General features: G+C 42.6%; 2 protein-coding genes across 5 annotated transcripts in view; one reads left to right on the forward strand and one right to left on the reverse strand.

Annotated features, from left to right (window-relative positions):
* The window catches only part of LOC308476886 (rap1 GTPase-GDP dissociation stimulator 1-like), a 35490-nt gene extending 27187 nt beyond the window's left edge, over positions 1–8303 (forward strand). For all 3 annotated transcript variants that reach the window (XM_081005002.1, XM_081005003.1, XM_081005004.1), the window contains 5 exons: positions 981–1106; positions 3717–3856; positions 4578–4704; positions 5404–5532; positions 7547–8303. In XM_081005002.1, coding sequence (XP_080861128.1) covers positions 981–1106; positions 3717–3856; positions 4578–4704; positions 5404–5532; positions 7547–7689 — 665 coding nt within the window. In that variant the 3' untranslated portion in view covers positions 7690–8303. The remainder of the gene's footprint in view (positions 1–980; positions 1107–3716; positions 3857–4577; positions 4705–5403; positions 5533–7546) is intronic.
* Positions 8304–10966: 2663 nt separating this feature from the next.
* Positions 10967–15926, reverse strand: part of TSPAN14 (tetraspanin 14) — a 41903-nt gene continuing 36943 nt past the window's right edge. For both annotated transcript variants that reach the window (XM_081005086.1, XM_081005087.1), the window contains exons 8-9: positions 13736–13855; positions 10967–12904 (exon numbers count right to left, since the gene is read on the reverse strand). In XM_081005086.1, coding sequence (XP_080861212.1) covers positions 12833–12904; positions 13736–13855 — 192 coding nt within the window. In that variant the 3' untranslated portion in view covers positions 10967–12832. The remainder of the gene's footprint in view (positions 12905–13735; positions 13856–15926) is intronic.

Here is a 15926-nt window from a genome sequence, read left to right on the forward strand (position 1 = left end):
TATCTGCAGTGGCAGCTGGTGACTTTTTGAAACCCTTCCCTAAACATATCAACATGTGCATGGCACTCTTGCACAAGTGTTGGGAAACACATGCAAACCAAAATAATGAATGCAAAGGTTTAAAATATTGGGTTTGCGTTTTGTTTTTGTTTTTGTTTTGCTTCAGGTTGCACGGAGAGCATTTATTGTGGGGGGGTTGTTTTTTATTCAAAGTCACTTAATCTATCCAAAACAAAAAACAAGTTTCCTCCTAAAATGGAAATATGTATCAGCAGATATATCTGATTTCCCAAAAGAGACAAATAGCTGCTGGGTGGAGGGTTTTCATCAGGAAAATGACATTGGAAAAACAGTCAACCTCCCCTCCTTCTGTGTCATGGTCTTGATCTGAATTGGGCCCACTTGAAGCTGTAATTTGTGGTACAGGTCTGTCATTTGGAGCTTTATTCAGAGAATTAATCAGTTTAATTATAATTAATTGTATTTTTCTGTCCTCGCCCCCTCTTGATTAGGGAGGTCTCTGGACTTGTCCATAATGGCAGAGCTGTCACTGCAGCTCCTCTAAAATGCTGGATTCATGCTGGATTTGTTCATTTGGTATTAGAATACTGAATTCCTATTCCCCTTTAATTTGGGCTAATAAAAAGTCAGTGTGCGGATCAAATGAAACACAATGGGTTGCTGAACAACTGTTTAGAATGTTTTCTGTTTTTGAAGTCACGTGTTTTCTAAATGAAGTCCAAACTACCTTGTTGATGCAAATATTTTGAAATATTGGTGCTAATGAAATCTAGATCTAAATAGGATTTTTTAGCAGGCAATCCAAAACATTTTGTTCAAAGAGCTGCTGTACACCTTGATTTTTGTCATGCACTGACTATACATTCTGTGGCCTTTAGTAGCTTAGCAGCAACTTGTCATTCAGATATTGAGATCCAGATCACCAATTGTAATTCTGATCATTTTGACCCATTTCCCAGTGGCTAACAAAGTTCAGATGCTGGACGAAGGTGTTGGCCAACGTATCCAGATGCTTTTGAGGTCGGAGATGCCTCCTGTTCAGTTTAAGCTTCTTGGGACACTACGAATGTTGGTGGACGGTCAAGGTAGGAGAATATAAAGGGCTTTCAAGCTAGTCCCTCTTTAGGACTGCATAGCAAACAAGGGAACCATTGTTATGCGATAATCAGGAAAGTGTTCTTATCGGTGTGGTTAGATCGAGTTCAGAGCATCAGACCAATGACAGAAGGGCCTTTTTGAATGCAGATTTTAAAATAGTCAATGGATGTGATATCTGTCAAGGTACTAAGCTATATGATACACAACCAATTCAATGCAAAGGAAAGTGCAGCTTGAGGGCTACATTCCAAGGACAAGTGTTTGGAAGTAGGCTGCAAGGGAGTGGCTCCATAAAGGCTCACATCTACATGTTAGTTTCTGTTTGCCACTGTGCAGTGCTTTGGAGTCACAAGACTCTGTTTTGCATTCCACACATTCCATACTGTTGGAAGTCTCACAGGAGATGGGAGACGGATGTGACATTATTGGTTTCCTGTTCCTGTGTTTGTTTCAGTTGCTCTCTGCCTTTCAGAGAGAGGATGTGTTTTCTGTCTGCGTAGATTAAATAAAACTAATAGCGATGTAGCCATAAACCTCATCACTTCCCTGTGTGCTTTGATTCTCTGCTGAATGGGAATGTGCCTGGAGCCTCATCAAAGGCTCAGGTCGTTAATCACGTCAGAGGGCGATTCCGGAAGATGAGCTTTATCAGCTCGGTCGTAACACAGATTCCGACACTACATTGTGTCTGTGTGTTCCATTATGAGCAGGCCATTTCCCTTAAGCAGATGCCCTCCTACACCTCACATAGGAGAACCCAAGAGCCTATGTTCTCCCCGGATCCCACAAATAGCCCACTCACAGCTGTTGCTTAACTCCCATGAAGAGCTGCCTTCAACCTCCATCAAAATTGAGGCCAAGAACAAGCAAGAATGCTGGGTTATGGAAGTGCTTTGAAGACATCTAGAACAACCAACAGTGGCAGTATTTGGCTCTTGTCCAGGCAGAGGCTCACCCTGACCCAGAAGTATTGGTGTGCTCAGGCCAGGCAGAACCAATGGGATTCCTGAAAGGATAGTGCTATTCTGGAAACGGAAAGGATAGACAAACCAATGCAGAAATCTTTTGCCCAACATGGGGCTCGAACCCACAACCCTGAGATTAAGAGTCTCATGCTCTGCTGACTGGGCTGTCCCATTGCAACACAACCTGAGCCTATGAAGGAGGGGTTCCCAGCACTAACACCCCAAAAGGGTCTTGTTTCTTCCTTGGATTCAAACTGAACTCAAACATTGCTCTGACTCCCCGGCTTGCTGCTTTACTTCCAGGTCACATCACTGCCAATTTGCTCTCTGGCTTTCTGTTGAGGAAGGGCCCCCACCCATTTGCTGTCTTCACTGAGCCCCTTAATCCCCCATCACCTCACCAGGAAGCTATCTTGGCTATTAGAATTAGGTGGCTTGATTAGCTTTTAACACTTGCTGGCTCCTGGGATGAGAGAATTTTGGCACACAGACCCTCAAGCTCATACGTTACTGTACCTAGCAAATACAAGAAAACCCCAACTTCCTGCTAAGATGTACCCTTCCATGGCAGTGAGCTCAGAAGCCTCCCACCTTAATTGCCGTCTGTTCTATTTACCCATGAGCCAACATTGACCTTAATTAACTCAGCACAATACACTACCTTGAACATGTGTCTTCTAACCAGTCCCTGCTAAATTAGTTGATTGCATTATCTAGTGTAAATTCATTACCGTGACAATCACCGGGTGTGTTGATGCCTGCAGAATTTAGAATGGCAGGTTCCCATTTTTAATTATAGATATCTGAACCCTCAGTGTTAATCGTTTTTCAGCAGCACCAACACAGAAAAGGGGTTGTTTACCAACAGCAGTTCTCATATCCGCACCTCTCCACAATTGAGCCACCCATTACATGTGCACATGAAATTTCTTTTGAGACAATTGTTACCGTATATTTCCTAAAACTAGTGCCAATTTACGCATGCAGATTTATTAGGTTGGGGGGATGCGAATGGGCTGTCAGATACAATTCCACAGACAGAAGTTGCATTTTGTCTCACACAGAATACTTTATCCAGTAGAGTATTATTGTTCCTGCATTCAGCTGAGTCTTCAGGGTTTGGGTCACGCGTGTAAGTTTATCCCTTAATGACTGCAATGTCAAACAATTTATTTCCATTTGTGAATATCACAGTCCAGAGATAGATCTTTGTCAAACTCCAGCACAATACCTTGAGAAAGACAAGAGACAATTCAAGTGATCAAATTAACCTCTGTTGTATAACTGTGATTGGCTTGTTAGAGTCCTAACAAAAAATGCTATGCCACCTGCCACATCTTCCTTTCCTGAATGCACATTTCCCCCATTAAAAAATGTTTTATTTGAGATTATATGCAAGTTCTGCCTGTTGTGCTTGAACTGTGATGGCCCATCCACAAACTCAAAACTATCACATTTGATGATGCTGGCACCAAGTGGTAAATACGTATAACTCAGAAACAAATAAAGGCTTTATTCACCCAGGCGTACTCCACCTGCAGCTGACAATTAAAGTAAAAGGGACAGAGGGGAGAATTGCTGGCTGCTTCACTGTAGACTTCGCACAATATTGCTCCAATCTTTGTCTTTCAGCTGATGCAGCAGAGGAACTGGGCCAGGATCCGGTGCTGCTCAACAGACTGGTGCAATGGTGCGATTCAAACGACCACGCTGGAGTCTGCGGAGAAGCAAACCGACTGCTTGCATCACTTTTGCGTCACAGTTGTTCTCAGGTACAAAAGGCGTTGGGTTTGATCCATTTTCAAGTCTCATCAATTTGTGTTTTGTGTCCCGCTTTGAAAGTGAGAGTTGCAGCACAGGTTCTATGCTGCCTTTGATGAAACAGGTTCTGGGAGCATGTTCACACAACATATTCTCAACAATTGGCAGTGCCCCCCAGAAACTCATCTGGAATAACTGCTTTTGACACTCCCCCCCCCCCTATTTTATAAGAAGACAAATTAAAAAATTGCTTTGCAGAGTTAACTACCATAGAGTTATCAAAATCTTCAAAAGTAGGGGGTACGTAGCTTGGCTTTTGAAAAAAAGGGTGTCCTCAATAATTAGCTAATTGGGAACCACTGGCCAATGCTATTTTCACACCCACTGTTCTCAGGCAATGAAATAGATTTATATATTCTACACAGGAATCACAGCAGTTCTTAAGAAGAAATCAGAACAGTGCTCTCCAGTCACGGCAAGTGAACTTACATGATGTTCAGTTGAATATAGCTACTTCAGAAGAGACTTTCATCTCCAAACATTTGGTGGGGAGGGGCAACTCTGAGCTTCTTTCATGTACAAAGACAAAATTCTCATCAATTTGCGAGCTGCCATGGAGTCTATTATTCAAGTGTTATCCATAACCACTTCTGTTCCTAATTACCCGCCTCCCCCAAAACAAAATCCTGGATCACCACAGACTTCAGCAATCTCTTGTTGTTTTGTAAGCAGGAAGTTGTCAAAGCCATTCAAGAGGCCCAGGCAATGAAGCACCTGGTTTCTATGGCAACCAGTGAACATGCCATAATGCAGAATGAAGCCCTGATTGCCTTGGCGATAGCTTCTGCGGTCAATTTAGGTATTCAAGCATTTATTTCCTAGATGTTGTTCTTTAAGTGGGCATTCATTCAACAAAACGTGGGCCATTCAAAAGAGCCTGATTCACTTACCCAGGCATTAATAGATAAAGCTGTTGGATACTTTATCCACTTCCTTTTGACACTTCTCAGAGGAGCTGGTGCCGCCCAGAATTTCTGGGTGGAAATCCGAGCAAGCAGAGGACACTAGGAAGCTGATCTGGCAAGCGAGGCCAAAGAGCAGAGAAAGGCTGAGCAAGATTCAAGTTAGTGAGGTGAGCTATTTACTGTGGCCTGAGCTGTTTACAGGATGTGCTTAGCTTCATCGTCAAGGTGTAATGGGAGGAAGAGGAAATTTATATGACGACAGAGAAATGCAGAAATGAATCCTATAGAAAAGGGAGCTGGTCCCTGTGGAGCTCAAGTGATTCTTGGTTTCCCAGGGCTCGAGGAACAAAGCTCCAACAAGCATTAGTCATAAACACCCATGGATGTTTCTGATGTGAAAACTTTGAAAAGGAGCAGTCTGTTTTAACAAATACAGGAAATTCAAGACTAGCCTATTTGTATATTAGGGGTTTTTTTTGGGGGGGGGGGTGAGGGAATCATGTCTAAAAGCAGCTAGGGATCTTTATTTGTAGCAATTGTTTGAGGGGGGAAATAATTTCAATTATTAAGTTAAACATTTATCTCCTTTGCAGAAATCATCAAAGACACATTTAAAGAGGCCAAGCTTGTTCAGAACATACATAAACTTCTCCAAGATGAAAGCACAGGCCCAGAGGTGAAATATAATTCAATAGGTCTGTTGTGTAGCCTCCTGAATTCAGGTAATTTCAGCCCAATAAGTATGAATCAGAATTTGTCACTGCATGACGCAAGAGCATTTTATACTGGGAAATTTGCAGCCACAGCACAGCATGGATGTGTGGGGTAACAATTATCTCTCTGCGCCCAGTTGGTTTTCAATATGCTCAAAATCAACACAAAGTAAATTAAGATCGTAAAATGTGTAATGATTCAGCTAAATATGGCTTCCGGTCTCACCTGCCTTAATGGAGGCAGCCCCCATGACAGCGGGGGATCATCGGCAGGAGGTGGGTGGGTGTGGAGGACTCCCTGGTTCTGGATGGGGTAACTGTGCCCCTGAAGGACCAGGTGTGCAGCCTGGGAGTCATTTTGGACTCACAGCTGTCCATGGAGGCGCAGGTAAATTCTGTGTCCCAGGCAGCTGTTTACCAGCTCCATCTGGTACACAGGCTGAGACCCTATCTGCCCGCAGACGGCCTCGCCAGAGTACTGCATGCTCTAGTTATCTCCCGCTTGGACTACTGCAATGCGCTCTACGTGGGGGCTACCTTTGAAGGTGACCCGGAAACTACAACTAATCCAGAATGCGGCAGCTAGACTGGTGCCTGGGAGCGGCCGCCGAGACCGCATAACACCGGTCTTGAAAGACCTACATTGGCTCCCAGTACGTTTCCGAACACAATTCAAAGTGTTGGTGCTGACCTTTAAAGCCCTAAATGGCCTGGGTCCAGTATATCTGAAGGAGTGTCTCCACCCCCATCGTTCTACCCGGACACTGAGGTCCAGCGCCGAGGGCCTTCTGGCGGTTCCCTCACTGCGAGAAGCCAAATTACAGGGAACCAAGCAGAGTTCCTTCTCGGTAGTGGCGCCTGCCCTGTGGAACGCCCTCCCACCAGATGTCAAAGAGAACAACAACTGCCAAACTTTTAGAAGACATCTGAAGGCAGCCCTGTTTAGGGAAGCTAGTAATGTTTGATGTATTACTGTATTTTAATATTTGGTTGGAAGCTTGCCAGAGTGGCTGGGAAAGCCCAGCCAGATGGGCAGGGTATAAATAATAAATTATTATTATTATTATTATTATTATTATTATTATTATTATTGGCAAATAAAGATGACAGAGGGTAAATCATCCTTGCAAATTCCCCCCAGGGACGGGGCAATGGGCTTCACTTGCAGTTTGTCTCGGTACCTGGCTCTTGCTCCAGCATGGCATGTGGGAGGCAGGGAGGCGTGAGTGCAACAGCACTTCCCCTGCTGGAAACCCTCCTACGTCGCCATTAAGAAGCAGAGGTTCTCCGTTTACTTGGATCTTTAATTGGCTTTAAAGTACCGGCGTGTGGTGGAAAAGGGTTGCAACAACATACTTTGGAATATACCAGCTACATGAATCAAAGTTTTGAATTGAGATAAGATTTTCTTCGGCGTGAGAGTCGGTTGGGGAGAGAGAAGCCCAGGGTTTGTTTATGATTCGGCAACCCTTTCCGGAATATAAGATAAAATTATACTTACAAGTGGGGAAAGGACGTTGGAGTAACATTGATATTAACAAGCAAAAATGGAAACTGCCCGTGATCTGAAATGAAGAAAGGAGGGGGGGAGCTAAAGTAGGACTATGTTGGAAAGACAGAGTAATTCCCCTCACCTCCGTTTAAAACTAACAGACAACTGAGACAAAGTCTTAGTTGGGGGAATGCTTTACACTAGCCATGCAATAATGTAGGTATGCCTGAAACTCCCTCCCAAAATAAAGGAAAAACAAAGAACTGGCAAAAATTGGTTGTTCCCCACTAGAAGCAGTTACCTACATTCTCTCAAAATATTACTTTAAATATTGCCTCACCCCACACAAAGAAACACGGGGGGGGGGGGTGAGCCACTGTCAAGATTGCATCCAGTGCATTAGAGTCGCTGTTGTTTCATAATCAAGGAAGCCAAATTGCAAGGTGAAGCTATTATATACTACACTGCTTGCTTGCTCGCTCAGCCTTTACTTTTGCAAGCTATTCCGCTAAAATGTTTGATCTCCTTCAGGTGACCTTCGGAAAGAGGCTGAAGAGGACAAGATGAAAGAAACCCTTGAGAAGCTCTGTGGCCACATCAATGGTAATGTAGCCAAACAGGCGCTAATGGCTGTTCAGATACTGAATGAGGAGCACCGCCTCTTTGAACCATAAATGAGGATATCTACTTAGTGCACAAAACGAGCTACTGCGGTTTAAGTACTGCCTTGGCTAACAAGCAGTACATCAGGTTTGATCTGTTGTGTCCAAGCATCCAAGCAAAATATTGCTAGAGCTGGTGTGTTGTTGTTTTTAAAAAAATTATATTGAAGGGCTTTGGGTGATGGGGTTTTTCGAATAGGATGTTAAGGCAAATGATATTCACACAAGCCTCTTTCCAAGTCCACAACATCATCACCCCAAAACACTAAATCCTGATTAAATCCTATTCTCCCTTGCATTCCAGCAGAAATGACTCCATTAAACTTACTTGTTTAACTGTGGAATGGTTATCACAGATTGCCCTCTCATCATGTGCGAATACAATATCCATCCATCATGGGGGAAGCACATGTACAGACCCCTGGCAAAAACTACAGAACTTCAGAATATATTAATGGAGGAATTGCATCTTTGAGCATTTGGAAGTTTGGTTCCTGCCTACTCTTTTCCCAGACATGCTAATTTGTAACATATAAGCCATTCCGGTTTTGTGCGTGTTTAGGAAGCAAACATGCAAACCTTGCCTTCATCAGTAAAATAAAGCCGAAAAATATGATGAAAACAAACAGTTAGCTATCATAATGTATCAGCCCTATCATCTCCCTACAGCATTTGATCAGATTCTGTTTTCCTTCCTGTAAGCTGTCTAGGGTTGCTAACTTTGTCAAAACTAATAGCCTTATGGGCAGGGGCAGAACTATGTTTGATAAGACCTAGGAAGAGCCACTTTGTGCACAATCATGCACATGAGCATTGCTGTAAACCCAGAAGTGGCAGAAAATAACAGGGTTCAAAGGGGGAAGGGCAGGCAGGTGTATATGCACTCTGCCGTCGTGCAAGATGACCCAGAATGCCACCCCTGGACACATTGGGGGTTGCCAGATGTTTCTGCCAGAGGAATATTCCACTTTAAATGAATGAGTCACACACGCACACACAGTGTTTGCATTTTGTTGTTGCTGCTTATTCTACATGATGCTGATGGGCAACATCAATGCCCCGATCTCCCATCTCGTGATTCTTCAACTTTAAACTAGACTTCAGCTAGAGAAGGGTCCTTCATAAAGTAGGGCACATGGCCACCCCATCGTCTTCCCACCAGGGGGTATGTGCAGACAAATGACTCTGGAAGAGTACAGTGGTACCTTGGCAGTTGAATGGCTTAGCTCCCGAACACCGGAAGTGAGTGTTCAGGTTTGCAAACGTTTTTCAGAAGCCGAACATCCACCGTGGCTTCCGATTTGAGTGCAGGAAGCCCCTGCAGCCAATCAGAAGCCGTGCGCCTTGGTTTTTGAACGTTTCGTGAGTCAAATGGATTAAATTTGAGAACCAAGGTACCACTATACTTGGCTTCTCTGAGCAGATGTAACTGCAGGATACTTTTAAAAACATTCCTTTTTTTTGAGGTTTGCCTCTAAACTGGGGGGAGGTGTTCTCCTAATCAGAAATTTGTATAATCACTACTATTGCACCTTTGAGATGACAAGCTTGAAGAGAGAAAGCGGGCCATTTGTGTGCACACGCACAACCCATTAAATATCTTTCCTGTGCAACTCTCATTCAGCACAATGCAATTTGTTCAGGAAAAGCTTCCTAGGGATTGTGTCCCGATATGCCTTCCAGCAAGCAAAAAACGTGCCAGGGGGAGGTCTTTTTGGCTGCTAAATCCACAGCGCTACTTGATATTCATCAGTCAAGGAATTTGCCTGCTGGCTCTTTAACTCTCACAGGCTATTATGGCTGCTTCTTTGCTAGCTGGAGACATGGAAGTTTTCCTCTATATGACTTATAAGCATTATCATTTGCAAATCTCCTGCATCCTTTGTTCAAACTTCATGCCACCAAATGGATTGCTGTGGGGGTTTAAGTTATGCAGAGTTCGCCGGTATGAGTTTATTACCTGGGGCAAACTGAAAAAGAGTCCAGCATAAGAACATAAATCAGAAAGCAGGGATCCTACTGTTTCCTAAAAACAAAATCAGCACGTAGTCATTTTTCCCAACTACAGGAAGAGAGTATAGTAAACATAAAGCAGAGAGGCTCATCGGCACTCTCTGGAAGGAGTTTGTTATCTGAGCTGTCACAGAAAAGACTTTACACATGCCTGAGGAGGTCCTACTACTGGATCACAAAGGTAGAAACACCTCCAGTCACCATCTCTCTTTGGGAGAACCAAAAATATCCAGGAAGCACAACTTGTAAGATGGTTTTGCATCCCATCATCTTGTAAAAACAGCTTTTCTCCGTGTTAGCAAGTTACAGTGGTACCTTGGTTCTCAAACGCCGAAAACGCAGAAGTGTGTGTTCCGGTTTTCAAACGATTTTCGGAAGCCGAACGTCCGATGCGGCTGCCGGCTATTGTTTCCGGGGCACCTGCATCAATCAGAAGCTGCGCCTTGGTTTTTGAACATTTTGGAAGTCAAACGGGCTTCTGGGACGGATTAAATTTAGTGCTTTTGTTTTTGCTATTTATTTTGCATTTTTGTTTTTGAGCCTTTTTCGGTTAATTTGTTTTTGTGACTGTGTGGAACCCAGCTCAGCTACTGATTGATTGATTGTGTGACTGCGGAAATGGATAAAAGCCCTCATCCAAACAGTGAATACCATCAGTGCAGCTAAGAAAAAAAAAAATCATTTTAATTTTTATCATCTACAATACTGTCTTGTTTATTTTATAGTACAGTACATTGATTATTGCTTTTATTTTATGGATCAATGGTCTCGTTAGATAGTAAAATTCATGTTAAAGTGCTGTTTCAGGGGTTGTTTTTAAAAGTCTGGAACAGATTAATCCGTTTTGCATTACTTTCTATGGGAAAAAGCACCTTGGTTTTGGAATGCTTTGGTTTTGGAACGGAGTGCCAGAATGGATTAAGTTTGAGAACCAAGTACCACGGTACTAAGGGCAGTTTTAGATCTCTGCACATTAGCTTGGTTAGTCCATGAAAATGGGCTCATATATTTTCAAGATAATGGTTGTTTAAAATTCAGGTCTTTTTTAAAAAAAAAATACAGGCCACGACCACTTTGTGTGCAATTATGCACATGAGCATTGTTGTAAACCCAGAAGTAGCAGGAATAGCAGGTATAACGGGGTGCAAAGGGGGTAGGGCAGGCTCCACCATTGTAAAAGATGATCCAGAACGCAACCCCTGCACAAACCAGGTGCCGCCTGATGTTTCTGCCAGAGGAATGTTCCACTTTAAATGAAGGAGACACACACACACAGTTTGCTTTTTGTTGCTGCTGCTTATTCTACATGCAGTAAAAAAAGAGAATCTTACAAAAATTACACAAATACAGACTTTATAAAAGTGTGTTAGGCAGTGTAGACAAGTCTGCAGTCCCTGAAGAAAAATAATCAGGCAACCTCAGAAGCAGTTCAGCCAAAGTTCAGTCCTTTGTCAGGAAGAATCCAAAGAAGAGTTTTCTAGGGCATCCCCAAAAAACACATCGCTGACTTCACTGTTCGGAACTGCGTTCTACACAGGCATTTATGTGGAATGGCTGTGAAGGATGGTTGAAAACTCTAAAGGCATATGCCATCCATTTCAACGAGGGTCATATTAAAACAGCTTGCATAAAAGAAAGCCCATGAGGCCAAAATCCTGAAAAGAGAAATTAACACTTTTTCATTCTCGGTGACAAACCACCTCTTTATGGCAGGCTCTAGGGTAGGTTTAGCTGGCTTATGCTCCACCAAGCAGAATGCAGCCCACCAGCTGTATAAAGCAACTTACAGCAGCTTCTCTAGCAACTCACCTGTTTAAATCAAAGCATTGTGTTATCAGGTCAGCATCCCTATCTGGCTGGTGGGCTCTTTTCAGTTTGGTGAGTCACAAGCTGTGTGCAGGCTGGCCGTGGGACCTTGCTCTGATACGGGCCGCAACCTGACAAGCGTAAGAACATCTATTTGCCATACAAAAAGTGGAAATGACCAGTGCACACTTTTAAAGAGCTTTGCATGATTCAAATACCCCTGAACATCCAATACATCCAATTATTTACACATACCTAGGAGACTTTAGCATATGCATTTTTCACTGCCACAAAAAAAGATAGAAATGTGGTCCAAAGAGGTATGGCTCCAGGTATCTAACAAAACGAGAAACTTAGGTCCAATGGATAAATGGCTTTACGAACTACTACTATATGAAGTAACGTTAGCAAAACTGTATGTGGACACATTTCCTTGTTCAAATGTCTATAAATAACGCCATATTAAGAAGGAGATGTGTCGCGAGAAGTCAGCCTTGACCTTTCCAAAGGAGGCCCGTGGTCCGATGCTGTTGAACGTACAACTTTTACTTTACAAATCCTGGTAGGTAAGGCAAGTCCTTTTGAAGTATCTCCAGTGTTCTCTTCAGATCTCTAGCATCAAAAAAGGACACATTCGATCTGGCCTGAATAAGAGGAAATCCCTCCCTTCTGTACAGTTGATCCCGGCACGCGACACGCCCCCTTTTTAAAAAATACAACAACCAGGCAACACTGTACAAACATGGCTCTCATTTAAAACACTCACACAGTGCATGCTTCAATATCTTGACAGGCACAACATTCCCTGAACAAGTTTTCCATATTTAAAGGCATTTCATGTATCTTCCCCAACCCCACCCAAAAATGTGATCATTTGGCATCATGGGGCTTTATTCTAGGCACTGACCAACTTTTGGAATGTAACAATTCTAACCTCTAAGGAACTACTGTAAAAGGAAAACTAAGGCAACAGTCCTTAGACAGTAGCAGCTTTCGGGTAGGAGCATCTAGAACAGTCCACTGGTGCCTGCTGCAATTTCACATCTGTGTACAGAAGGATGAAGATAAATCTTCTTTCCGAGAGATCAGCATTGTAAAACTATTCATTAGCCAGGTGAGAAGAGGAGCCGGTTCTTCAGCTCCAGCCTGAAGTAGGATAGCATCCAACTATGTTTTTTGTTGTTGTTTTTTAAGTGATATATTATGGCTTTGCGCTCTAGTTGTATCAAGACTTTTCTAGATCTCCGGTTTTGTTTTTTTCTCCTTGTGCTCACAGCAATAGCAGGGGGTGGGGAGAGAACTGATTTGTCTTTACAGATGATCTCTTCTCTTGTCTTCAGAAATGGTAACCTGCCTTCACAGCTTCAATGTCACAAATCAGTGTCCTGGCCAGGAAAATCCCAAATATCTAACAAAGAAGAAAAGACAGACAAAACAAGCACTATTTATAAGAAAGAAAATGTTTTAGCGGTCTGCTGCTCTTTATGAAAATAACAAAACAGTGCAAATTCAGGCTCTTTTGCTAGCCTGTTTCAAACTAGCCTGGAAATAACAAGTCCTCGTCAATAGTGCTGGGATACTCCAGAACTATTTAGCCCTGGAAAAATAGGTTAGGCCTTTAACTGGTTTGGAACCAATGAGGTTTGTGCTGCTTTCTTCCATTGAAAAGCACTGCCCACATTTCAAGGTGGAAAACTATTACAATTGCTTTGCAAGACTGAGATTTGTGAGCATAACTGCTCAGTCAACACAACACGTTCATTCCTCTATTTTCCTTTAGAAGACCATTATCAGCTGCACAAGGATATGGGGTTGGGAACAGAACAACACTCAAACCAAAACATACAGCAATTTTCTTGATCTAAGGGGGCGGGCAGGTGGGGGTGAGGAACAGAATAACACACTCAGGCTACTAACTAGTCTGGATTTTACTGGTCCAACCAGTAAAACTTTTTCTGTTAGGGTGGCAACAATCAGGCATCTGGAAAGCCAATGAAAATCTAGGTGCTGCTATGGTCTGGTCCCCGACTTGCCAAATTCTACTCAGGTTCCACTCCTTGAGCTGCTATTTTTAAAATCTGAAGCTAGCAACTCTATTCATGAGATCACCAAATGGTATCTTTTGCACAAATATTTGTCTCTAACAATTCTTCATCACCCAAACACTGTAATAGTAGACAGATCTAATCACTGGGTAAGAAATATTATTTGCTGCTTCAACAGGCCAACAGGAGCTCACCTGCAATAATGAAATTGCCACAAAAATTCCTGCCACGATGTAAATATTCCGGGGCAACCAAGCTTCCAGAGCAGGGATGCAGCCCCTGGTGTAAATTCGTTCTCCCCAAGCGGATACAGGCTAGAAAGAGAAAATAGAAAAGAGTCAGGAGAGGGAGAGAGAGAGAGAGAGAATTTCACGTGTATTTTCTTTTTGTTACTACCTCCATTTTTAAGAAAAGCAAGGACAACAAAACTAGAATCTCCTTGCTATGGGCAGGGCTGAACTAAAACCAATTAAAATTTTGCACCTAGAAAAGCTAGGTTCTACAACCGGTAACAAATGGCAAAATCTCTTACTTTGCGTAATCTATTCTGCTATTTTTGCTCTCTTGCTGTCTTCACTGTAACAGTGAAAGATAACCAATGAAAACCTTATTCTGCCACCTCTTTAGCTTTGTGGCTACAGAAAGAATAAAGAAGTATGTCACAGGTAGTTTAAAAAGGCTTTCTTTTGATTGTGTTTTAAAAGATATGACTGATGTAACCTCAGGAATTTGTCTGTAACTTGGAGAACTGGTTTCTCTAAAAGTATCAATGAATATAATCCACCTGCTACAATATTCATAAAGAGCTAATATGGGGATGTGTCAAACTTTTGGTAATGTTTATTGGGAACTGTGGAAAAAATGTTTTCTGACATATGACCTGTGACTAATGTAACGTGACCAATGTAACATGTGAAAATTAATTGCTAAGACACCCACAAATAAATGCCTCCAAACAAGACCTTGTGCATATGACAGTTGACTATGCATTCATAAGTTGCAGCCCACTTCAAGTCTGTGAGGAAAGTTGTAATGCCCACAGAAATTTACACTTAGCTGTGGCAACATCCTAATTGTTTCTTTTCAACACAACATTTATCATCATTTGCAGGGAAGACAAACGTCAAATAAGTCCCATCCCCCCCGACACACACACTTTTTAATAAAAGGATTTCATACTAATAAAGATCATACTGTATTGTCTGGCTAATCAATTTGCTATTCAAACTCAACCATAACAAAATTTCCAACAGACACCAGTACTTCAATAGTTGTTTCTGCTTCTGCACTTCTTTTTTTACAGGATAATCACATTTTCCACTGGGAAATGATTCCCTGTGTTTGTAGTGTCCGTTGTAAATTACACTAAAAATCCACTTACACTTCCAGACCCCCTTCAACCTTTGACAGGGTCGTGCTGTTCGCTGAGGCAAGAGAAGAAACCTTCATCTCTAGACCAGGGGTGAGCAACCTCTGGCCTGTGGGCCAATCTTGACTCACCAGGCTGATTTGACCTGATATCTTACAGGTAAGGGTGTAATTTGTCCAAGGCTACTTTGTATAGCTCCCAAACACTGTGATATACAGATACACCACAATGTCTGAAATAAGGATGGAGCTTTGTAGAGGCATAAGCTGGCTTCAGTTTTTTCCACATTGCAGTTTCTACAAAGCGCGTGCACACACACACACACACACACACACGATTCACGATATATTGCCAGGTCAAAAACTATAAAACCAGTATCACGATATGGACTTTAAACTGGTTTTGGATGACATATGGTTCTATTGTCCAGTCCTAATAGGAGTGAAAGGAATTTGGAGAAGCAGACAGCCCCTGCTCTCTCATACATTGCAAGAAAGAACTGAACATCTTAGTGCACCAAAAAAACCCATGTTCTGTTATTTTATTGTCATTTCCAGTTTGCTAACAGCACACTGGGATGGAGACTTGGGAGACCAGAAACTCCTCCAAATTGCAAGTACATGCCAAGGGCATATAACAAAGAAATACAGTCGTAACTTGGTTCTCGAGCGCCTTGCGACTCAAACGTCGCAAACCCAGAAGTGAGTGTTCTGGTTTGCGAACATTTTTTTGGAAGTCAAACATCCGACGCGGCTTCCACAGCTTCCAGTTGAGTGCAGGAAGCTCCTGCAGCCAATAGAAAGCCGTGCCTTGGTTTTTGGAAGTCGAACCGACTTCCGGAACAGATTCCGTTTGAGAACCAAGGTATGACTGTATTGGGAAAACACTAGCCTTGGCCAACTATCGTTTCCAACATACTTCTGAAAAGGCTACTGATATGGCATGACCCTTCTTGCCTGCTATTCTACTTTCTTGCATCAAGAATTTACCAAGTTTAATTGCCTGATGCTTCCTTT

This window comes from Podarcis pityusensis (assembly GCF_964106645.2).
Source record: "Podarcis pityusensis genome assembly, chromosome: 5".
Taxonomy (NCBI): domain Eukaryota; kingdom Metazoa; phylum Chordata; class Lepidosauria; order Squamata; family Lacertidae; genus Podarcis; species Podarcis pityusensis.